The 24,285-nt window shown below is 36.5% G+C and overlaps 3 protein-coding genes across 3 annotated transcripts; 2 read left to right on the top strand and 1 right to left on the bottom strand.

Moving 5' to 3' along the window:
• Positions 1-290: 290 nt before the first annotated feature.
• Positions 291-5,373, top strand: gfi1aa (growth factor independent 1A transcription repressor a). Its single transcript, XM_082172304.1, has 7 exons — positions 291-375; positions 1,974-2,137; positions 2,223-2,408; positions 2,702-3,084; positions 3,896-4,033; positions 4,119-4,284; positions 4,466-5,373. Exons 2-7 carry the CDS (start codon positions 2,032-2,034, stop codon positions 4,642-4,644), a joined length of 1,158 nt encoding a protein of 385 aa, XP_082028430.1. The 5' UTR covers positions 291-375; positions 1,974-2,031; the 3' UTR covers positions 4,645-5,373.
• Positions 5,374-5,521: 148 nt separating this feature from the next.
• Positions 5,522-15,862, bottom strand: rpap2 (RNA polymerase II associated protein 2). The gene is made up of 12 exons (XM_082172299.1): positions 15,729-15,862; positions 15,592-15,637; positions 14,829-14,946; positions 14,639-14,737; positions 14,484-14,549; positions 14,301-14,389; positions 13,536-13,571; positions 12,468-13,407; positions 11,901-11,998; positions 11,646-11,726; positions 9,779-9,847; positions 5,522-5,725 (listed from the first exon to the last, which is right to left on the bottom strand). Exons 1-12 carry the CDS (start codon positions 15,781-15,783, stop codon positions 5,572-5,574), a joined length of 1,851 nt encoding a protein of 616 aa, XP_082028425.1. The 5' UTR covers positions 15,784-15,862; the 3' UTR covers positions 5,522-5,571.
• Positions 15,810-24,086, top strand: glmna (glomulin, FKBP associated protein a). Its single transcript, XM_082172300.1, has 19 exons — positions 15,810-15,907; positions 16,326-16,401; positions 16,486-16,611; positions 16,703-16,816; positions 16,903-17,011; positions 17,827-18,076; positions 18,456-18,555; positions 19,159-19,340; positions 19,429-19,482; positions 19,577-19,607; positions 20,284-20,373; positions 20,465-20,506; positions 20,590-20,663; positions 21,290-21,374; positions 21,451-21,560; positions 21,643-21,706; positions 22,958-23,090; positions 23,208-23,284; positions 23,367-24,086. The coding sequence occupies exons 2-19, from the start codon at positions 16,363-16,365 to the stop codon at positions 23,460-23,462; spliced, it is 1,776 nt and encodes a 591-aa protein (XP_082028426.1). The 5' UTR covers positions 15,810-15,907; positions 16,326-16,362; the 3' UTR covers positions 23,463-24,086.
• The last annotated feature ends 199 nt before the right edge of the window (positions 24,087-24,285 follow it).

Raw genomic sequence — 24,285 nt, 5'->3', positions numbered from 1 at the left:
ACACCCAGCGTTGGCTGGGATGTTATTCCTGGAAGAGTAATTGCAGAAAACCACACCTGGGACAAATATAAAACCGCCCAACACAGACAAGCCAAAAATCCTAATGTGATTTAGATCACTTTGCGCGTCTAGCAGGCTAAATCGTATCATGCAGTTTATATTTTCAATTGAGATAAAAATGCACGAGGTTAGGTAGATGCAGGCACTTATGAGAATCGGGTGAAATATTTGTGACTGAAAGACATGATCAAACACGGTCGCGTTCAGGAAGTTCGCGTGTGTATTTAAGGCGCGTGTTTGCGCTTCTGTAGCTGGAGACAGGCAGGTCGCGCGCAGCAGTCACATCATCTCTAGCGGAGAACAGCAGCGCAACAGGTGAGTCCTGTCCCGACTCAAACCGCAGTCATAATCAGGTGTCATAACTATTCAATGAATCGCTTTGGATAAAGTATTCGTTATCTTGACGCACTGGCCGAGGTAAGCTTGAAACTTTTTTTTAACTTCTGCACATACTTTTCTAGACCATTTTAACTGTACGGAAAACGTCCAGATATAGTGTAGCGATAGATTCACGCGTCACAGCCGGTGCGCAGCGGTTTTTCCCATGCATATTCACTCCAACATCTGATCTGCTGGACTCTTACGGTTCAGCATTAATGAAGCCGTGTCAGCTCAGTTCATACAAACTCTACCAATGCTGTTAAAGTGTGATTGCAGCTGCTGGAAGAACATTATACGTTTCCTAATGCCAGAGACCCCGCAAGGGGGTGTTAGGGGGTCTTGGGGAAACTTCAGATTAAAACAACGAAATTTGACAATATTACGGTTTCATTCTGCTTTCTGAAATAATGAGATTTAACACCTCAATTGATTCAAGCCCTAGTTTTAACTATAGGCTAGGCCTACTTTGTGAAAAATGCACTTCTTTATTTATAATAATTATAGTAGCCTAATCGCTCTTTTCTTTTTCACGTGCTTTAAAGATTAGCTGGTATTTCTATTGTCTCGTTTGTTTTGCTCATTGCTTTAAGGCATAAAGCTGCATTGGAAGAATATTTGTATGAAAAGTTTTGATATCCGAATACATTCAAAATTAATAAAAAAAGTTTTATTGGTTTATACATAGGCTATAGCGAACAGAAAAATATACATTGTCAAAAAGTAGGCAAACATAGGCCTAATTTCCAGACAATATATAATCATTTATTTTGGCTTTAGTACAATGACAATATAAAAGCCAGTTATTTAATTTTGGATGTAGCCTACCAAATCTGTATAGTTATGAAAATATTTCTCATGAATGCTGAACTCTTGGACTAATCAATTGTTTGTCACGTTTTATAACAATTTTCGTTGTTTTCCAAAATAATTGCGCAAGCTGAAGACATAAATGTACAGAGAGCATCCAGTTAAACAAATTCTATTTAAATTATTATAAATCTCTAATCGAATAAGCATGCAAATATTGTGCGTGACGCAGAGATGGTTAAACCGAATAGCCCATTATATTGTCTCATTTTTCTTCCTTATTATTAGGGAAATAAATATGCAGTGTCATGCTATAGCCAATATTATTTGAAACTAATTGTTTATTCCCTATGCTTGGAATTCGATGTTCTTTAAGTCTCGTCATCAGGTTAAGAAACAAAACCTATTAGTTATTGGCAATAATACCCTGGGCCCCATTTGCAGTCTGTTACTTGGAAGTGACACGATGCTCATACATATTATGCGGACAGAGGATCAGTTTACTAAATAAGGCTTTGAGATCAAGTTGCCGAGAGGGAGCCTAATGACAAAGTGCGCCGTGCAGTGAGTGCAGTGCCTCGACTTCAAATCGCTTTTGCTTTATTTGGGAGGTTTTGATTGCAAAAGGCTGCAGGATAGAGATTTGACACACACCTGCTGTTGCTGTACTGAGTTCTGTGAAGATCAGGTGCATTTTTTCACACCGGCCGAAATCCACTTTTCAGGCAGGATTGGAGAGCCGTGAGTGATTGGTGACCCTGGACCTGATAACGGAGAGTAAACATGCCGAGGTCATTTTTGGTGAAGAGCAAACGGGCGCACAGTTATCACCAACCCCGTTACCTGGACGACAACTGCATCCCAATTGAGAAACTTCTCACGTGCCAAGGTACATTTATCAATATTAATTAAGCAATGAAAAGCGTTAATTAAATCAGCGACGGATAATGCATTGTGAATTTGATTGGGTTTAGAGAGTCAAACTGGGCAGATCCCCGAGAGCCCGGTGGATGTGGGGAATCATTCCCCTAAAGCCAGCATGGTGTGCACGGCGGATCACTCCTCTCAACAGTCCCCGCTGAGCTGCGAGGGCAGTGTGTGTGACCGCTCATCCGACTATGAGGACTTCTGGAGGCCCCTGTCACCCGGAACCTCTCCAGGTTGGCATGATATGATCAATACGTTATGACAACATATGTTTTTACATTGCTTTAACTCATCAAATAAGTTAAGCAATATATCAACTTTTTTTGTAAGTTATACAAGATTCAACTCATGCTTTAAAGTCAGTTTAATGTAATTTAAGTATTTTTTGTGACTTAAACATCCAAGTTGATAAAAAATTAAGGCAGCAACTTTATTTTTCATTTTTTACAGTGCACAGCCTACTAATTTAACATGGTCTATGCAAAATACTCATTACGCTTTCCTTTTGTAACACATCTCACTGTAGATCTGGATAAATGCCCGGTGTCTTCTCCAGACGACTCGCAGCCTTTTGACTTGTCTTTCCGTCCGTATGTTTGGGCCCATTCGACATCCGAGCTCAGACACCTCATTCAATCGTGCAACCGTGTGTCTGCGGATTCAGAGACATCAATGGGGGTGCATGAGGCCATGGACAGAAGGCCGGGTGCCCATCTTCTCAATGATCCAGCACAATCCGTCCGATTTTACCAGGACTATGGCTCTCTGAACACTAACCTGTTGGATAGCAGAGGCTTTTATGCAGACTTCAAGATTTCAACTAAAGTGGCAGAGATCGATTCGGAGTCTGATATTATGTCCACGCGACTTCAACTAAGCGGGTCGTTCAAATGCGTAAAATGCACTAAGGTAGGCCTTTAATAGGTTAAATCAACATTTCTATTATTAAGCTATATAAATACATCAACTGTTTGTCCTTAAAAAAAAAAAGTTCTTCGAAGCTGAAAATAAAACAAAGATTATTGGAATAGCCTACGTTTTAATAGAAATGTTTAGGTTTTCTACTTAAAAAGTTCACGTTTAGTTCAAATTGTTGCACTCTAAAAATGCTGAGTTGTTTCAACCCACGTTTGGGTCAAATAGGCCTATGGACAAACCCAACCATTGGTTTCACCCAACGGTTGGGGTTGTCCATATTTTACCCAAACAGGTTGAAACAACCCAGCTAAAATTGTAACATTTACTTGCAATTTCTGAGTGAACATTTTTTATACACTTTTTTTTTTTTTTTTTTTTTTTTTATGTAATAGCTAACTGAAAAAAAAAAAATCATAGGGTTCTTGACTCAATTTTGAAGAACTCTTTATGTCAAAAAGGTTCTATCTGCTATGAGGACAAATTATTGCATATTACTTTTACGTTTAACAGGTTATTTAATTTCCCTCCTAATGTTTACGAGCCGTTTAATTCATAAAACTGTAGGCCTATTGCAATTAAAATTGAATGAACAATTCAATCAATAAAATGATTAGGCCTACATGATTGGAACCCCTGACAGAACCCATAGGCCTAAGGTTCTTAATGCAGAATTTGCTTAGAACACTCCAGCCTTTCGTCTTTAGACCAAAAATACTTTTTAAGATCTCACGAAACTAAACTAAATCACGACTGTTTAAACTTATTACTTCTTCTAAACGGTTATGCTTTTGTTTTTTAACAGGTGTTTTCTACCCCTCATGGGTTGGAAGTTCACGTGCGGCGGTCTCACAGTGGCACGAGGCCCTACGCGTGCGATATCTGCGGAAAAACCTTCGGCCACGCGGTCAGCCTGGAGCAACATAAAGCTGTCCATTCACAAGTATGCTTGCATTCCCACGACATTTATCAATTATTACTGAATTATAAGCCTGGGAAATCTTACTAATCACATTCTTTACCTACAGGAAAGGGTCTTCAGCTGCAAAATCTGCGACAAAAGTTTCAAGAGGTCGTCCACGCTGTCCACGCACCTCCTCATCCACTCGGACACCAGACCATATCCCTGTCAGTACTGCGGAAAACGATTCCACCAGAAATCAGATATGAAGAAACACACGTTCATTCATACAGGTAATTTATATTTTGATAAAAACAAACTATATTTTATATAGGGCTAATTACAACCGAACCGCTTAAATTAGGCTACATTGCGCACGCGTTTGCATAAATATTGTGTCATGGAATGGCCTAACTATACGATTTATCCGTCAGTCAAAATTTGTTACTTAAAACCCCTTAATATATTTTCCAGGTGAAAAGCCTCACAAGTGTCAGGTGTGTGGAAAAGCCTTCAGTCAGAGTTCAAACCTCATCACACACAGCAGAAAACACACAGGATTCAAGCCTTTCGGATGCGATCTGTGTGGCAAAGGATTCCAGCGCAAAGTAGATCTGAGGAGACACAAAGAAACGCAGCATGGACTAAAATAATGCACAAACCATTTTGTATTTGTTTTTTCCCTTACATCTGTTTGTTTGCACATGCATGTGACACTATGTAGAATTAGAAGGTAGGCTAATGTTGTGGTTTTGTGGATTAAGAAAATAACGAATTAATTTGCTGATGTCAGAGAGATTTCCTACTCAATTCCAAGTAGGCTATTTTATAACAAGCTGTGATATTTTGTTCCTGCAAAATATTTAATAAATGGACAAACAAAATACTAGTTCTCAAATATTTTTTTTTTACTTCGAAATACATAGGCCTTTTAAAGGTTTAGGATAAAAATGTTACGTCATGTCATAAAGCGGATTTCGTCAATGTTAAACTCATATTCTTGTGAAAGTGTGATAGTTGCAGATATAGCAATTGTTAGCAACGCACCTGTCAAACAACATATCGGCTTCAAATTCACATTTGAGGTAATTTATGAGGAAAACATAAGAACAAATTAACCAACCACATATTCTTAATCTAAAAATAGATATTTGTTTGCACTATAGGCTATATTGTAGCTACTGAATTTTAAGGTTAAAAAGATTTTGTTTAGAAAATATGCTATTTTATCCTGTCTGAAGCCATACACAAGCTGCAAGCATTCATCAATATATTAGGCCTATCATATGCCCCACAATCCAACTGAAATGTCACCAAGAGCATTACCTTGCACTTGTATTATACAATTCTTCTTCAGACAATCCTTCAGAAACTCTAAGAATGAAGCAGGTCTTTTTTAAACGTTCATGTTCTGTGACGCACAACACAATCTGAATTTGATTCATCGTCAGTCAATTTTGAGCAAGTAAATAAGATATTAACTACATTAATATAATACTGACTAATGAAAATAAAAGGATGCATACAATCTTTGTATTAGGTAGGCTTTTATTATAAATTCTACATGTGTGTGCTGTACATTATGTTATTGGAGCAACACAGGGTTTGAAGAGCAGCACGAGGTTGTGTAGATCTTTGTCCTCCAGTTTCAGCTCGCTCATGAGAGAGGAGATGTACTCCAACGAAGACGGACTTGCCAGCGACTCTCTCAGCAATGGTGACACTTCTGTTAACCTGAGCAAACAAACAGCGTTTAGCACCATTGGCATGTAAACAGAATCAAACTGAAGTTAGTGAGAATAAAAGATGATCTCTCTAGAGTACTTTAAACGCACATTAACACCTGCATTTATGCCACTTTCATGGAGTCGTCCATCCCTAGCTCTCTCTCGAAGAGGAAAAGGGTTATTGCAACAGCTCGGATTCAACCTGTTCTACAGTTTCTGGAGCTTTATCTATTATTGAACTGCTCTGAACAAAAGCCCACAGGCCGGCGGCACACCTGACATAAGGCACAGAGTAATTTGGAAGAGGCCTCCAAATTATTCATGAAGGGAAAATAACAGGCCCTCTGCTGATAAACAGATTGAAAGCCTTAAATGGGTTCTGAACGTAATGAAGATGAGCAGTCAGAAAACACAGTCCGAAACACACTGATTAGTGAATATAAAGTTATAAAACATGCAACATGTTTTAAAAAAAAAAAGCTTTCCCATCTATAAAGAAATAGTTTGTGTGCTGAAGATTACCATATTTTTCGCAACTTCTCTGGGCAAAATCTAAATATTTAATTGTTGCATTATCAATGGATAATTTAATCTAATTTAGTCTAATTAATTGTTAATCACTGATCAATTTAATCCTCTACTTGCATGACTGAAATAGCGGTCCGAGATGCATTTGAAAGATGGCCGCCGAGGGAAATGACTTGCAGGACTTTGGTTTTCTGTGTAATTAATTGTGAAATTAACTCGCAATTTCGGAGTGAAAATTGTTTCTACACCAAACTGAAGTTATTATAAAACATATTTAGGCCTAAATGTATTAATATTGGGTTAATAAATCCCCCAGGCAGTCGATAATAAATCAGAGCCATGTCTTTAGGACAGATCTTTAAATGGGGAGTGGTTTAAGTGGCTCTTCAGGTGGAATGTTTCCCATGCTGTTCCCGCAGCATCACGGATCCACAGCAATCAGGCCGTGATAAGAGACGGGCTTGTGTTGACACAGACAGGGAGCAGCACGGAACTCTCCTCAGAGTTAGTGGCTCTGAGGGAAGCCATACACACCACCTGCTACTGTACAAACATCACACACACACACTGACACCAAAAACTGGGCCCGTATTCATAAAAAAAATCTTAATGCAAAGAGTAGCTACTAGTGACAAAATTCTAAGAAAATTCTTAGAAATGTTGGCGTTTACTCTTAAAAGTAATTCAGAAAGCATCTTAACCCTTAAAAGAGGTCTTGATAGGAGTACGGACGAGGACTTTTAAGAGGCTTAAGTGTTTCTTTAGCAAAGGAGAAAATGGCAGAAAGACGAAGAGGGAGAAGAAATGTGTTGCAGACAATGGATGACAGTGAGTTAATAAGACATTATAGATTTGATCATGGTGGGGTCATGTTTGTGACAGATCTTATTAGAGACATGCTAACATCTCCGAAACAGCGCAGAAATGCCATAGCGCCACAAATTAAAGTAATCACTACATTAAGATAAATGCAATAATGCAGCAGTGATGATTTGGGTCTGTCACAACCTTCTGTAAGCAGATTGATCACACAAACAATTACAGCACTTTCAGAACCTCTTATTGTGTCGCAGTTCACTTCGTTTCCACTGGGCATTCCCACCTTTAGGCTCAAAAAACTGCATTTATGAATATAAAACTGCTTTCCTGGTGCGCACAATCAGGGGGAATGAACCGTTAATAATTTATTATTAACTGCTATAAGCTCCCACGTCTGCTTCTTGCCCCGTGCTGTGACACCCCGCCCGCATTTTCCTTTAAGGATAGCCTTGTGTTCATCCACTAACTGGGCTAACAGTAAACACTCTAGTCGGGCTTTCTCGTCCTTGTTTTTGATTCCATGTTTGCTACATTAAAACCAACATTCAAACCACCACTTAAATAGACATGCCAGCAATCAGTGTAATTGGAAAGAGTGGAACACTTTTATCATTCTAAGCCAATCAAATACCTTATAGGAAATTAACAGCATGGTAAATAAAATAAAAATACATATACATACATGTATACATATATAATGTGTGTGAGTAGACCCTATAATTAAAATCGCTCTTTTTTTCCTTCCTTCTCTTGGACAACCAACCAATCACAGTCTTCAGAAGATTGTGTCATACATAGCAACGGGGTCAGCCCCGCCTCCTCACTAAGATTAAAGTTTTTGTCTTGCTCAGAGTTGCTCTCAGATCGGTCCCGAATCGCTCTTAAGCTAAAACTCCTACCTGGAAGTTTTTAAGCTAAATTAGGAGTTTTCTGAGAGGATTCTTAGAAACGTAAAAAAATACGGGCCCTGATATTTTGAGACTTGTTGACCTTGACACAGTCATGAGTGTCTGCAGGGATCCTCTCTATGATATTTTGATTTCCACTGAGTTTTATTTGTCTGTCTGCATGTTAGTCACATCATATGACAATGATTTAGCATACAAACATTTTTCACGTTATTTTTTTTTATGTCTCTAAGAAATAATAATATAATATTAAGCCGAACCATAGATAAAAAATTGATTAATGCAACAATAATTAAAACATTTGTTAAAGTATTAATTCATTTTTGGTCATAAAACTACAACTGTTCATTGTCAGTTCATGTTATATCAGGTCCTTAAAGGGATAGTTCACCCAAAAATGAAAATTAGCCCATGATTTACTCACCCTCAAGTCATCCTGGGTGTATATGACATTCTAGCTTCCTAGGTGTATGGCCGTTCGGTCGGAAGAGAATTGTACATTGTAACGTGTTAAATATGAATATTTTTCTTACACAAACTCATCGCTTCGCTTCAGAAGGCCTTTATTAATCCCCCGGGGCTGTGTCGAGCACTTTTATGATGGATAGATGCACTTTTATGGTCAAAACAGAAACAGCCATTCACTGCCATTATAAAGCTTGGAAGAGCCAGAAAATTTTTTAATATAACTCCGATTGTATTCGTCTGAAAGAAGAAAGTCATTTACACCTAGGATGACTTGAGGGTGAGTAAATCATGGGCTAATTTTCATTAATGGGTGAACTATCCCTTTAAAATAATATTAAGAGAGACGACTTTTAAATGTAATAATGTATAAGAAAATGTTTACATTAGCATCAACTAAGATTAATAAAAGCTTTAGAAATATTTTTCATTGTTAGTTTATGTTAACCAATATAGTTAACTAATGTTAACACATGTAATGGTCCTACGTGCATACCTGTATGCAATTAACCTACCCATAGCCCAAATCCTGTCCCTAACCGCACCCGTATTCACCTCAATAGCAGCAAGAGTGTTCTGCAATGCAACATTCTTTTTTAATACAAGTAGTTAAAAAACACCTAATATAAAGTGTGACCGATGTAAACTTATTAAGTCTTACCACTACTTAAAAGTTTTTTCTAGTTTTGCGATTCACAGGAAAAGATCTCTCACAATTAGAAACTCCAGAATCAATCCTCAATAGAAGAACAAATCTTTATCAAGTAGACAAATATTAACTTGGAGCAAAAACAAATGCACACAAATCATACACGCACTCGCACGGACATAAATCACTTGCGTCTTATGACTTTACATAGTGTGTTCCTGAAGAGAAAACAATGCTCCCTGATTTCCTCAGTCCTGTTCCCGTCCGCTCTTGTTAAAGCCAGGCCCTCCAGCTGTTGATCCGTCTACCACATACTTTCACTGTCAGAGCACAGCAGGCCAGCGAGAAGTCATAAAGCCCCAATCAACAGCCATCATCAGATAAACCCACGGCATTATCTGCAGTTGCAATAATCTGAGCCTTTATATGGAGCGCGGTCGTGCTGGACTCTCATGGTAAATACCAGCACATGTGGCACTTTCCCATGCATGAGCAAAGCCAAGCGTTAGTAGATAATTAGCTTAAGCAATCTAAAGATCTGTTTGACATCTGAAAGATACCAAATATGTTACGACCCGACTCTGGTTGGACGCAATCTGGACGACGGTATGATGAGCCAGAAACCACCCAGCAACTTCAGAAAATATTCAAATTTTAGTTTTAATGTATTGAATGTTTACTTGATACTTACACTGACAGAAGAACCACGGCGATTAAAGTCCATTCTGGGCTTTTGTGAATGATATTTGTGTTTGTAAACCTGGAACAAAAGGACAACGTTAGCAAACGTGCACTTAAATGCCATCCAATTTTGAATGCGCGGTGATGTCAGTCATAACGACTTGCAAAATAATGGGGAATAAGTGCAATATTAAAGTCAAACTGCTTTAATGGGCGTCATGGTTTTGAAGCTGCTCAGATTTAGTGACCCTCAACAGGAGAGACATAATTCCTGGAAGCAGGTTCAATCCAAGGGTCAAGTGACCCTTCAGAGGCATGCTAAATCATCTTCATAGTGTGACACACTACTTCCTGTTGACAACACCTCTATGGCCAATCACAATTTATGGGCCGTGAAACTCAAAATGTCATGACTCAGGTCAAAAAGGTCTACCGAGTGTCTGATAGACAGACATAAACACTGATTTGACCCTGTTGTATGCAATTTGTCTCTTATGCTCCATTTATTTGAACAAAAATACAGTAAAAACAGTAATATTGTGAAATATTATTGCAATTTAAAATCATTTTCTATTTGAATATATTTTAAAATGTAATTTATTCCTGATGCAAAGCTGAATTTTCAGCATCATTACTCCAGTCTTCAGTGTCACATGATCCTTCAGAAATCATTCTAATATGATCTGATTTGATGCTCAATAAATAATTTTGACCATAAAATATTTTGCAACTTTATAAATGTCTTTACTGTTACATCAATTTAATGTACGGAAGCACTGAACTGCATGGTGAAAAAGTTATTTCGAGATATTAAGTTGTTATTCCGACATAACATCTCGTTATTTCGACACAATAACTCGTTATTTTGACATAACTCATTATTTCGACATAATATCTCATTATTTCGATATAAGGGGACATTCTAATATGCATTAAGCCACATTTAGCGTTCTTGTAATGGTTTTCTAAGGGAGGAAAATGCTTAACGTGAAATTAAAAGTGTTGCGTTCATATTCTGGACTCATCTGATTTTTTGTAGTATACTTTATTATGATTTTTATCATAATGATTAATAAATGCATGCACAATTATCCGTGAACTTGATAAATGTTGCAGATATGTTTTACTATCCACAAACAAATTGAAATGAGCCCAGAAAAAAAAAAAATCGAATGAGCCCAGAATATAAACTTAACGCGTTTAATTGCACGTTAAGCATTGCCGAATACACTCAAATGAGATTGACTCAGAAAAGACGTCAATAAATGCACGCGTGTCACCTGTACATCTTCTTTGTGGCATGCGCAAATTATGATCACTAATACAAAATAAAACATTTTATTCACAAAAATGCTTTTTGAATGAAAAATGCAAAAAAATTGCTGCACATTTGTTGAATTCTGAATTTTGCACACATAAGTTGAAAGCAATTTGTGGATAGTAAAACATATCTGCAACATTTATCAAGTTCACAGATAATTGTGCGTGCATTTATTAATCATTATGATACTAAAATCATAATAAAGTATACTACAAAAAAATCAGATGAGTCCAGAATATGAACGCAACACGTTTAATTTCACGTTAAGCATTTTCCTTCCATAGAAAACCATTATAAGAACGCTAAATGTGGCTTAATGCATATTAGAATGTCCCCTTATTATGTCGAAATAACGAGATATTAAGTCAAAATAACGACTTAATATCTCGAAATAACGAGAAAAGTTTTCTATTTTTTTCTTTCACCATGCGGTTCAGGGCTTCCTTCATGAATAGAAAATCTTAATTTTGAACAGTGTTTGTACAGACAGTCTATCAGCTTGTTTGAAAACACATACAAAGTCTTCACTCTTCATCTAGTGTGCGATGCGACTCACCTGAATGTCCTGACCAAATTATTTATGTTATTGATGACATCACTTATTGTTAGACACAGGGGTCCCACAACATCTCTCAAGCTTTGGGAAGACACAAGAAGGTTATGTTAAATAACAAAATGCAAGAAGACTGAAAGTTTTTGACAGAAATGCAGGTCACCATTTATACCGATTTCAAGCAGGTCAAATACATTATTAGGGCGACCAAATCAACGTAGAGTTGTGTCTAAAGCAGCTGGAATGCTGAACACTGACCTCCGGCTGAGTTTCTCCACAACAATGCGTTTCTGTATCAGGTGCTGTGCATGAGAATCAACCAAAGGCAGAGGAGGGTCATTGTTCTTCCCACTGTCCTGGAGGCCCATAAGAAAAGGATTGCATGTCAATCAAGAATGCAACATGCAGAAATGAATGAGAGATGCTGCCAGGTGTCAGGAAGATTATGCTAGAATTAAGCACCCACAACAGGACAGTCAGAGTAACTGCAGGTTTAGAGTTCAGAACGAGAAGCCATTCATGGATGCTTTAAGTATGACAGAAGTATTAATGCCATTGCTTTAGATATAAAGTGGCATTTTAAAAGAACAACACATTAATAAGATATGATGGAACTAGCTGAAATATGTTTAAGTTGAAGTACGAAATATACTAACTGAATTAAACCTTAAAAAAATATATTTTCTTTAAAAAAAACTAATAAAAATTACAAAAGCACATAAATTACTAAAATTAAAACTTAGCCATTACATTGTATGTGCAAGTATAAGTCTAGAAGGGAAGCTTAAAAGTAAAAATTTGAAAGGCAAATCGTTCAGTTCTCACCTGTGTATCTTCAGTCTCTTTGACTGCATCCGTCTTAAGCTCTTCAGGCAGAACGCACACTCCTTCATAAAACTCCCTCACTCTCAGCTCCAGCGACGCAGTCTCTTTCCACAGCGTCTCAATATCAGGAGCAGGAGCTCTGGGTGTGAAAGAACTTCCACTGTCCTGTCTCAAGCCCACCTCCACCTCAGCCTCATCCAGGTCATCTTCATCCAGTTCCTCCACCTCCTGTGCTGTAGACTCTTTTTCTGAAACATATTCAGGCCCATAAAGAAACTTCATAGTTTCCTCAGTTCTCCACTCCGTAAAGGTTTGTCGTAGACGCTCTAGCAGGCACAGATTGACGGCTGTAGGGGTTGTTTTAGCCCTGTTATGATCCTTCAACAATCCTTTGAGGCCTGCAGCTCCTCTCTTACTCATGCCCACCTGAGTGATGTTCAGAGCACCAGCGGCAGGGAGGGAGTTTACAATCTCAGGCTGTGAAGGGAGGTTAGTTTCCTCTTGGGTTGCAGCGTCCTTCAGACTACACTGATTCAAAAGCTCCAGAGTGCCTTTAATATCAGATTCTGCAGATGTGGTTTTATCCAGTTTAGGTACACAGTCGGTTGGGTCTTTCTGTGGTTGAGGAGTTTGTGAAGATCCACTTTCATCAGTATTTTCTCTTTGTGAAGGTTCAGGATGCGCATATTGCTTCATTTCAGCAGTGGACTCATCCTCACTCGCTCCATCCCTCTTTGGTAGCTTTCCCCAGTGAACCCGTGCTTGTTTACTCTGTCTGGACACCACACTGGAGACAAAGTCTTGCTCAATGTCGCTGTTGTCACTCTGGCTGAAGGGAGGAGAGTCTTTGTAAGACTCAGGAATGTCTGTCACGGGATTCTCAATGTCGGCTTTTTTTAAAGGCTTGTCTACCAACTTTATCTCCTGTCCTGAGCTGCCTCTGTGCACAGGTGAGAATAAACTTCCAGTCAATTTATACAACTATAAACTACTCATTCAGAAGGTTATTCCACTGCAAAACATCTACTAAACAATGGCATTTCTCTAAGACAAACAGCATGAGCATACCCGTCTCCTTCTTTCATCAGCTTAACCTCAGGAGGCCTTTTGTGGAAAAGAAAAGAACATGGTTACATTATTTAAAAAACATTATTAAAAATACAGTTTAATTAAAATTATTATTGTTAAATAAACTACCGTTCAAAAGTTTGGGTATGACTTTTTAAATTAGAAGAGAGAAATATATTTATTCAGCAAGGACATATCAAATTGAACAGAAGATTTTCATATTACAATGTTTTCTATTTTCTATTCATCAAAGAATGCTGAATTTTTTTGTTGTTGCAGTTTTCAGCAAATTATAATACAGTACAATTGATAATCAGAAATGTTTCTTGAGCATTAAATCAGCATATTAGAATGATTTCTGAAGGATCATGTGACACTGAAGACTGGAGTAATGATGCTGAAAATTCAGCTTTGCATCACAGAAATAAATTACAATTTAAAATATATTCAATTAGAAAACAGTTATTTAAAATCATAATAATCTTTCACAATATTACTATTTTTCCTGTATTTTTAATCAAACAAATGCAGCCTTGACGAGCATAAGAGACTTCTTTCAAAAACTTGAATTCTTTCAGACCCCAAACTTTTGAATCGCCATAAAGTTAAAAATGTAATATTACATATAAAATAAAATAAACTGTATGATAAAGAATTCAGTTTTATGATTAAAATATTTGAATTATATGATTAAACATTTAGATTTTAATAATAAATTAAATATATTTACTTAATTATAATGAACTGGATTGACAGATATACTACCTCTCATCCTTTCTGAGCCAAAGTGGAGTTGTTGATATCTGGAACTCGAAACATTTGGAGGCTTTGTAGCAGAAATTACAACAAAAGCACTGAAAAATAAAGAACAAACAACAGAACATTATAAAGAACTGGTCTGCTTAATCTCTAAATACATTTCAGGAGAGTGATGGAAATAAATCATACCTTGCGCTCTGTAATATCATAGACTCTATTAGTTTTGGTGGATATTTTAAACTGTTGAGCGGGCACCTGGAATTAATAAACTCTTATTAGACAGAAAGAAACAAAAAATTGTCAAATAAAAAAATAACTTGTGTAATTCCAAGAAGGGTTCTTACATTGGTTAGTTTATTTGGACACACAGGGTATCCACACAGTTTGGCAATGGACCGCTCTTCCACTGTGTCTTTGTAATTGGTAGAAGTGATGTACCATGCCTGCAGCAGAAGATGACAGGACATTCTTTTTGAAGCACAACCCACACTTAAATCTCCAGCTAAACTGTATAAAGAGGCTAAAGTAAGTTACACAGTCGATGAGGAACTGCTCTGTCACGTTGTCCTCTTCCACCAAGCGCTCGACCACATGCAGGGCTCTGCGCTCCAACTCCAGCTTCTGTCTGAGCGCATCTTTAATGATTTCCCTCCTGCATACAACACACTTTATATAACTCACGTCATTTTAATAGTTACTTAAAAATATTGGTTTTCAAAAATAGGGGTCAAGATTCTAAACTTATCACGATACTGAACTCACTATATGATGTTATTGCGATACTCCAAGACATATGGTAAAAGGTTTACAAAAAATATACTGTTGATTAAAATGCTAAATTTGATATTACATTTGGTAAATGAATAGGCTTGGACTTGGTGCTGATAACCCAATGCACAGGACAATAGTGACACCAGAATTATTCTTAAGAATAATAAATAAATTATTATTTTAAGAATGTGCTTGGACTCTGTCACCTACTAGATATTTAAAATATTTTTTTGTACTGGTGGTAATATAAGACATTTGGCATTATCAGGACCCACAAATATACCCCATTGCATTATTATACATTATATACTGTAGTTTAATATAGTACTGACACTAAAACTCTGTGAACTGTGAATTTTGTCTCACACAGTAATTTTAATTTTGGGCGAATTATACACAAAACAAATAGTCACAGTCCACGATACATATTGTTGGATTTTTGTATTGCGATATATTGTGACAGGATATATTGTTACACTCCTAGTCAAAAACATAGTTCAACTAAAGTAAACAAACACAAAAGCACCTTCTCGCCTCATGCGCTGCTGAAATCGCTTCGGCTCCCTTTCCACCTGAAATTCAAATGAAGCGGACAAAATTTGTTAAGGTTTCAAAATAAAAACTTTGAGGGCAAATCCCATGGAGCTCCATATATCCACTAACCTTTCTTTTTGGATTTTGAGGAGCTATTCTTTCCTGTCACTTCACCGGCTTCCATGCTTGTTTTCCCAAAACAAAACTTTTTCCGCCTACGTCACAGCACTACGGCAAGCCGCAAGTGACACGCTTTATTCCGCTTTCCAGTTTCCAAACATGCGGCGCTGCTTATTGAAAATATAGCTGTAAGTGAGCGCGCATTTTTAGTTTGGATCTTTTTTAGTAGATGTCTATCTTATAAGCAAATTAAACCAGCAGCCATGCCTGTACAAATCTACGCGAACGCATAATCTGATTACAGAGTTTATTTAGTGAACGCCAGTCGAGATTTTAGCTATCTTGCTAATGACTACAACAACCGTTTTATATCCATACAGACTCTCTCTCTGACGAAGAGTGGGGTCTATTTGTGAATATTTTCTTTATTATATGGATATTTTCTGCTTTGTTTGCTGATGATAATAATTAGAGCTGTGTGGGACAACCAGCTGCTCTTTATAAAGCTGTCATGATTGATAACTACGTCAATGCTATATTGTCTTTGCACCACATCATTGTTATCATGCATACTATTAATATCATAATTTGTTTTTTTCTATACAGAAATCTTTGATGACAGAAGACGTTTCGGACCATCAAGATGGCTCTAGAACAGCTCAGTGACGTAGTCCAGAGATGTGTAAGTGTCTAGATACGTGCTAGTACTGTACATTGACGATGTGTCACCTACCATCAGTCACGTGTGCATTCACTTTTTCTTTAGCAAGCAATCAAGGATGAAAGCTACTCATCGCAGGACTATGATTTATTCCTCACCGCTGGAAGAACCTGTATAGAACAAGGCGACAGTGCTCAAGTTCTCAGCATCCTAGTCGATGAGAAGAACAAGGTTAGTTGGACAGCATCTAGTGCACTTTGTGATCCATCTACTGTATGGAGAAGGACAAATTCAGGAATGTTTTTTCCTTGTTTTACTAAAGAGCATAGTGAGATGCATGGGCTGGAATCTGCTGGGACCTCTGGTACAGATGCTCCTGAAGAAGGAGGACAAAAACCTTCCCCACTGCCATGCCATCCTGTCGCATCTGCTGGAGGTTGTTTATGTCTTATTCTTAAACCATGACCAGCTATAAGTTTCCATGCTGCGTTCAATTGTTCATGGTGTTGTTTTGTGAAACAGGTTTGCAGTCCTAAAGAGCTGCTGGTGGGTTTGTTGGAGCAGGTGGAGGAGGCTGATTCTGCCTCCATTGCTGAGACGCTTACTCTTCTCCTCAAGCCTTTACAAACAGGTTCCTCTTCTCTTAGCCACTGAATCATAAGCGCTGAAATGTTGATGTATTGTTGACATCAGTGAACTGCTGACAGCCTATATGTTTCAGCCATCTCTGAGAAGTTTCAGATTTTAAGTTTTTAATCTACACTACTGTGCAAAATATGGGGCCAGTGCATTTTTAAATGTTTTGAAAGAAGTCTCTTATGCTCATCAAGGCTGTATTTATTTGAACAATACAGTAAAAGAATACAGTTAAAATTGTAATATTGTGAAATATTAATCATATTTAATATAACTCTTTTTTTTATTTATTTTTTTATATGTTTTAAAAAGTAATTTATTCCTGTGATGGCAAAGCTGAATTTTCAGCAGCTCATTACTCATTATTTGAAATAAGATCTTTATGTAACATGTATTTAGTGTAAATTTTGATCAGTTTAATGTAGGTATGTCTGGGTGATATGAAAAATTATGCAATGCGACGGTCTGCAACACGCATACACAGCATTATTTGCATAGTGCATGTATCGAACATTTATCAAACTTTTGTTTTAATTTTATAGGGGAAGGTTATATCATAATCATTGCTATCGTTTTATCCCAAAGCCCCAATTTAGCATGTCCTTTCTGAATAAAAGTATATATATTTTTAAACGTACTGACCCCAATCTTTGGAACGGTACTGTAGTTACTTCAACTGACTACTAAGTTGTTTTCCGACCATCCTGACTCATGCACACTGTATTCTGATGTACTCTTCCATGTGACTCTGAATGGATCCTAAATGAACCAGATCCTCTTTTTGCCCCTGATATGTCCTGAACCTGTCAGTGCTGCTGAGGCTGGGCATGAAGAAGGCCTCGTCTGTGGGCATGGCTCTCTCCACGCTGCTCGGCCAGGTGGCCAGACTGCCGGTGCCCGTCACCAAAGAGCAGGAGGAGGATGATGTTTTCGGCTTGTGCTGCTGCTGCACTGCTCTTCTGGAGTTTGTGAAGCCCTTTGTTGAAGAGATCAAGGAGATCATCAAGGACAACAACAGAATATCCAAGGACAATGAGCTCAGAGTGGAACTGCTCAAGTTGTAGGTTTTATAAGTGTAGCTTATCATTTTTACCCAAAATTAAGGATATATCGACATGATTTCAGTTATCGGTACTGGTCAGCATTGGATATTTAATTGTTTATACTCATTTCCTCGATTTTTACATTTAGATTACCGTTGCTGCTTCCTGGACTCTAACACTTGATTAGTTAATCCTTAAAAACACTAATAATGTAATATAACTCTGTTAAATAACTGAAATCTTTAGCAAAAACGTTAGAGTTATAATAGTGTGATACGCAGATTTATTTAAAACAATTGATTTTTTTTTTTTTTTTTTTTTTAGTTCATAATTTTTTGGACAGTACAAGAAAGTGTTTTAATATGGGCAATTTATGTATTATATTTTTTTCTTCAGCTGTATGAAGAGTTTAAGTGAGCCTCTGCTGGAGGTGCAGTTGAAAGATCCAGACACACTCCAGAAATCCCCTCTGAGAGACTTTGCTACTGAGATACTGGTATAATATTGCATGAACTTTCTTAAATATTGCATTCCTTTATTGCATGAAGTGTTTTGAAACTTAGACTGTGATTCAAACATTTGGGGTCAGTAAGAAATGTATTATTTTTTAAATTAAAAGTAACAGTAAAGACATTTATAATGTTACAAAATCGTTTTTTATCACAGTTCCCACAAAAATATCAAGCAGTTTTCATAATTTGATTATAATAAGAAATGTTTCTTGAGCGTCAAATCATCATATTAGAATGATTGCTGAAAGATCATGTGACACTGAAGACTGGAGTAATGATGCTGAAAATTCAGCTTTACACCACAGGAGTTAATTTCATTTGAACATATTCAAATAGAAAACAGTTATTTTAAATTGTAATAATTTTTCACAATATTACTGCTTTTACTATATTTTTAATCAAATAAATGCAGCCTCGTTGAGCTTAAGTGACTCAATCTTACTGAAATCAAACTTTTGAATGAAAGTCTAATAAAACTGCATCAAATAGCATAATATTAAATCTAGAGGCATCTTCTAATGTATTTCAAAACCACTGCCTTGATATACCTTTTCATCCTTAATCTGCATTATGTTCCATGTTTACAGATCATTTTGTCAAATATTGGGGAGTCACTCCCTGATTTGTTGAGTCGTAATGTGCTGAAGAGAAGGGAGGTCCCAGGCTTTCTGGAGGAGGAGGTCAGATACCCGAAGGAGTCGCTGGCCTGCATGTGTCACCTGCTCTTTGTGAATCATATAGCTGTGGACGTCTTTCCAGCGGTTCTCAGGTGAAGACAGAAGCTGCTGGCCATGATTTACCCACAGATAAACCCTCATGTCAATTTGTGCTGACATTTGTTTGCGTGTTTTTTTCAGTTCGGTTTTTGTTCTTCAGTGCAACATGGAATATATCGAGCTGCTGTTAAGCAGGTACTTATGAAGTTATGACTGTGAATCTGAATATTTGTAAGAGAGTCTTCTGACACACAGGATTTCACTCTACTGTTTTGATCTTCATTTATAGAACTGAAGGATCCCGTCTGCAGAAAGGATTGGTAAGCGTGTTCATCACAACATTAAACCAGACCACATTGTATTAATATTATTTAACAACATGTACTTACTATTGGGTTAGGAATAGGATTTGAATTTGACTTTTTGAAATTGAAGTCCTGGAAATCCCTTGAAAACAGCCATATTTATGAAAAGGTACTTGAAAAAGTTATTGACAGACAATATATGTGAAATTAGTGTTTAATTTGATTGATAAAACTATCTTTTCTCATGCAAAATGAACACTGCAGCCCGTCTGATATAGATATAGAGCCATTTCGCATGGCTATGAGCATGATATTGCTCATATAAATATCCAAGTATATGATACAGCTTTCATTCTTCAGGTCGATCATATATTCATGAGGGAAAAAAAATAATTTGAATAAAGGATATCTTTATCATAGTATCCTTTCAAAGGTTAAAGTTTCCACAGTCATTGCATGCGCTGCACTTGAATTGTACCATTTTGTTTTCTTAGGTTATTTTAATTCTTTTTAGAAGTTGAAAGATAATAAAGATATTGTTTGATTAGTGAGATATTGTAGTCCTTGTAAACCAAAAAAGTAGTGCTTGAAAAGTTCTCGAAAGTCCTGGAATGACATTTTACAGTATCTGTATGAACCCTGGTATGTACATGTGACATATTTTAATATTCCTTTAATTCTTTCATCATAGGAACTGTATGAAAAAAGTCTTGTCAGAATTGAAGATAACAGTCTACCAGTAGATATTTTGGAGCTGAAGACATTTTTCAGTGTTCCACAGGTACAGATATTATAACTTATTATGCTGTAACAATAGTTTTGCGTGTGATTTAGGTGAGGTCTTGTTCTAAGACTTTCTGTTTTCTGTCTAGAATTTGGTTAAAGTTATGACGTTGTGTCCAGACCAGAGTTTGGTAAGTGAGATGATCTGTTGTTTATATGTTTGTGTTGTATAATATGTGTTATCATTGTTCATTTTGATTTGTGTTCACCACAGAGAACTAAAGGCCTCAAAGTGTTCCAGCTGAGTATTGACAAATTCAGCACAGAGGCCAAATACAAGTTCTTCAGGTATAAAATATTTTTCCTCGAGTTTGCTGGTTAACAGGTGAGCCGGGGAATAGTATAGCACGATATTAGACATAAACATCTGAAATCACTACACAATAGTGTTTGAAATCGAGAAACAATTCACAGATTAATCAATTCTCAAAATCACCAGTAGTTGCCGCCCTAATAGCAACTTTATATTAAAGGTATAGCGGAGGATCTTTCCAAATTTTAGATAAGACCCGCCCTCTCCACTTTTTGAAAAGTTTGATTGATTCACCAGAATGATTGACAATTAGGAGGACCAATAGTATAGGTTACCCACCAGGAAGTAAAACATCCCCCGCTATACCTTTAAGTTTATATCTCACAATTCCATGTTAAATGTCACAATGTGCTTAATTGTAATTCATTTAGCAGATGCTTTTATCCAAAGTGACTTACAAATGATGAACACAACAAGCGATTCCTCTTAAAGAGGCTATAAACACGAGAAATGCTAGTAATACAAAGAAACTTTTTCTGGCATACACTGAGATATCTGAGGTGGAAACGGGTTTCCATTGAAACAACAAAAGATGTAGACAGCTTAGCTGATGATATTAGTGTTATTAGACACTTTCATTTATGGCGTTCCTCCATTTTAGAGGCATGTTGAAAACAAGTCACCATGCGGGGGTGGAGGGATACATTATCAAGAATATCAAGAATCAGATTGACTTTTCCCTCAAGGTAAGATAAGTCATGATATCATGTCATTTGGTGCCATTTATTTTTTATTGCACCTCCATTTTTTATTTTTTTTTAGCCATGTAATGGTAATGAGTGGTTCCTGGGTAAACATCTGCTGCCTCTGCTGCGGCTAGTGCTGTGTCTTCCACACGGACCGGAAACAGACCTTCTGCAGAACTTAGACAGGTGAGAGCTCGCTCTTACTGCCTCAACGCTTGCTTCAGTCGCAGTCGTTTGACTTGACCAAACTGCTCTTCATATCACACAGGATCATGGAATCACTGAACCTCCTGAGATACATGCTCATCCGAGATAAAGAATGGGAGAATGAGGTAAGGGTGAACCATCTTCACTTAAAATGAGGTAAAAAGATAAAACAAGCCTTAAAATAAGCTAAAACAACTAAACACTGACATTGTATTTCTCAGTTTTATTCGTTCCCTCTACAACTGTAATTTTTGTTTTGTTTCACACGGTCTTGGAAAACCTGGATATATGAGGGAATTTTAAAAGTGTGATTTGTAGAACTGGAAAGTTCTGAAAAGTATTGTATATTTTTTTGTTTTGTATTTTGAATATCATTTTTCTAGTTATGTCAAGCTCTAAAATATTTTGAAGAAAAAAATATTATCTAAGAGTGCATTTGGTACAAAAAACAAAAAAAACGAACTATGGGTGCTACAGAAAAGGGTACAAGATACAAAAATATATTAGTGGATATTTCCTCGCGAAAATGAGAGCATACATCCACGTCCAGGCACTCGCACATATTTTATTTATAATTTTTTAAAAAAATATTATTATTATTATTTAAATTATTACAAATGTTTTCATTGATGCAAGTTACTGGATGCTCTCTAAAATATTTTATTGGGTTGAAATTGCTGAGCATTGTTATTTTTGTATCACTGAGATTTTTAGTTTTTATTAATTATTTAATCTTTTAATTTGTATTATTTATTTATCCTATGTTTTAGGATAAATAATATATAAATAATAACGTTTTAGGAGTTTTGTTGTTTGTTTTTGTCATTTAATTAGATGTTTATTATGTCTATATAGTTAAAATATAGTTTTAGTTTTTGTTATTTTAGTAAATCAAGTTAAATGAAAATGAGAAACGTTGGCAACTAGCTGAAATAAAGTTTTTTTTATATTTTATTATTATTTCAGTTAAAGTAATGATTTTTTTTAAATGGTTTTACTTAAATGCAATAACCCTGTTGCTGATAAATTGCTATTTGTTTGTTTATAAAAACGCAATAACAAAAGAAATCAGTAATTTAAATGAATTGGTAATAAAACATTTTTTTTTAATGAATAAATAGAAATATGATAAGAAAATTTAATTACTTTATTTCTAACTATTAGATTATTATCTAATAATAATTTATGATTCTTAATATATTGCCACTACTAGTTTCTGTAAATACAAAAGTTTAAAAACAAGTAGCTTTTGTCTTTACTGTCTTTGTCAATGGGGGGACCCACTGCTCTACATCCATAACAGACTCCCACATATTATATATATATATATATATAAAATTATTATAAATATTATTATTTATTTTTTATCGGTTTAGACAGGAATTTGGACGGAGCTTTATAAGATTGAGGACAACTACCTGAAGCCAATGCGGACTGGTCTGAACATGTCCAAAGCGCATTATGAGGCAGAACTGAAGAGCATGAAAGCGAATAAGATCACTTCTAAAGGTGCAACACTCTCTCATTCATAATCCTGAACTTAACATATTTATGCTGTTAATGTACCTTGTGTCACTTGAATTCTCTGTAGTGAGGCTGCTAACCCTTTTTTGTTGCGTTCGACAGACTCTCAAGCATCAGTCTGCACATTAACCGTTGACAATGAGAAGCTGCCCAACATGACACCAGAAATGCAGATTCAGGTATATTATTTTGTGCATCAGTCCATATGGGTGCTCCAATACCGTGGACACAGCTAACAGTGTTTGCGTGCCGCTTCTGCAGGTTCTGCAGTCAGCCCTCTTCACATTTGACCTGATGGAGAGCGTCTTGGCAAGAATCGAGGAGATCACCGAGGCTAAAGAAAGACCCATGTCATGATGTGAGAGCCTGTACGAGTCTTTTAGCATCTTCTCTTTCGGTTAATGTAGTCACACTTCTCAAAGCACCAGAACCAGCTTCCTTTAATGATTCGACGACAACTAATCGGAAGTGAGAGTTTTGTGATGCCGGGGACAAAAAGCTTGGACTACATTCGATTTGCTTTATTTTGCTGTATTTTATCGTGTCTGTGTTCACTCTGGTTGTAATCACTCTTTACTCTATAGTAGCATATTATTGTAGTATATTGTCAGGGAGAAAATATTAAATGTTATTTGGATTTTCATTGTTTTGGCTTCTGAACTATGATTGTGCACATTTGTTTGACGTCAAGATACTAATGTAAAAAAGTAATGTTAGGTCACTCATAAACGTAAATGACAATTTAATAAGTTATTGGATTATTACCTTCTGACAGGCTTTGTGTGTATCGATCACTAAAACAAACACTGAACTATGCAAAAATTGCACGAATTAAGATTCTTAGACCTTTTGTACCTGCATTTTTGCATCTTTCTTGTCTGTGAAAGTTTTTCTGTGGGGGAAATATTAAGCAGTGTTCTCCTCTACATTTTGCTACATGAAATTATCCCTCAGGCTTTGAATAAATACTATTGTTTTTCAGATGCAATTTTTCTTTTTCCACATAGGGTCCAATTCAATAACCGAAATTATGATTCACCAAAAACCTGCGTACTAAAAATTTATTCTAAATGTACAAATTTAGCAACTGAAACCCCGCACTTCTGGGTAAGATTACATTTTTATTGAATAAGTTGTACTTCAAGCATGTGGTCATTCAATTAGAATAATCAAAATGACA

The sequence above is a fragment of the Leuciscus leuciscus genome (assembly GCF_965113295.1).
Source record: "Leuciscus leuciscus genome assembly, chromosome: 6".
NCBI classification, from domain to species: domain Eukaryota; kingdom Metazoa; phylum Chordata; class Actinopteri; order Cypriniformes; family Leuciscidae; genus Leuciscus; species Leuciscus leuciscus.
The sequence above is the reverse complement of the archived record's forward strand: the minus strand, read 5'-3'. Positions and strand labels throughout refer to the sequence as shown.

Coding starts and splice junctions, on each gene's coding strand:
- gfi1aa (XM_082172304.1), top strand. CDS start 2,032: ATGCCGAGGTCATTTTTGGTGAAGAGCAAACGGGCGCACAGTTATCAC. Junction 2,409..2,701: donor GTCACCCGGAACCTCTCCAG/GTTGGCATGATA, acceptor ATCTCACTGTAG/ATCTGGATAAATGCCCGGTG. Junction 3,085..3,895: donor AATGCGTAAAATGCACTAAG/GTAGGCCTTTAA, acceptor GTTTTTTAACAG/GTGTTTTCTACCCCTCATGG.
- rpap2 (XM_082172299.1), bottom strand. CDS start 15,783: ATGGAAGCCGGTGAAGTGACAGGAAAGAATAGCTCCTCAAAATCCAAA. Junction 14,947..15,591: donor GCAGCGCATGAGGCGAGAAG/GTGCTTTTGTGT, acceptor TGTTGTATGCAG/GAGGGAAATCATTAAAGATG. Junction 14,738..14,828: donor AGCAGTTCCTCATCGACTGT/GTAACTTACTTT, acceptor CTTCTGCTGCAG/GCATGGTACATCACTTCTAC.
- glmna (XM_082172300.1), top strand. CDS start 16,363: ATGGCTCTAGAACAGCTCAGTGACGTAGTCCAGAGATGT. Junction 16,612..16,702: donor TAGTCGATGAGAAGAACAAG/GTTAGTTGGACA, acceptor GTTTTACTAAAG/AGCATAGTGAGATGCATGGG. Junction 17,012..17,826: donor CCTCAAGCCTTTACAAACAG/GTTCCTCTTCTC, acceptor TGAACCTGTCAG/TGCTGCTGAGGCTGGGCATG.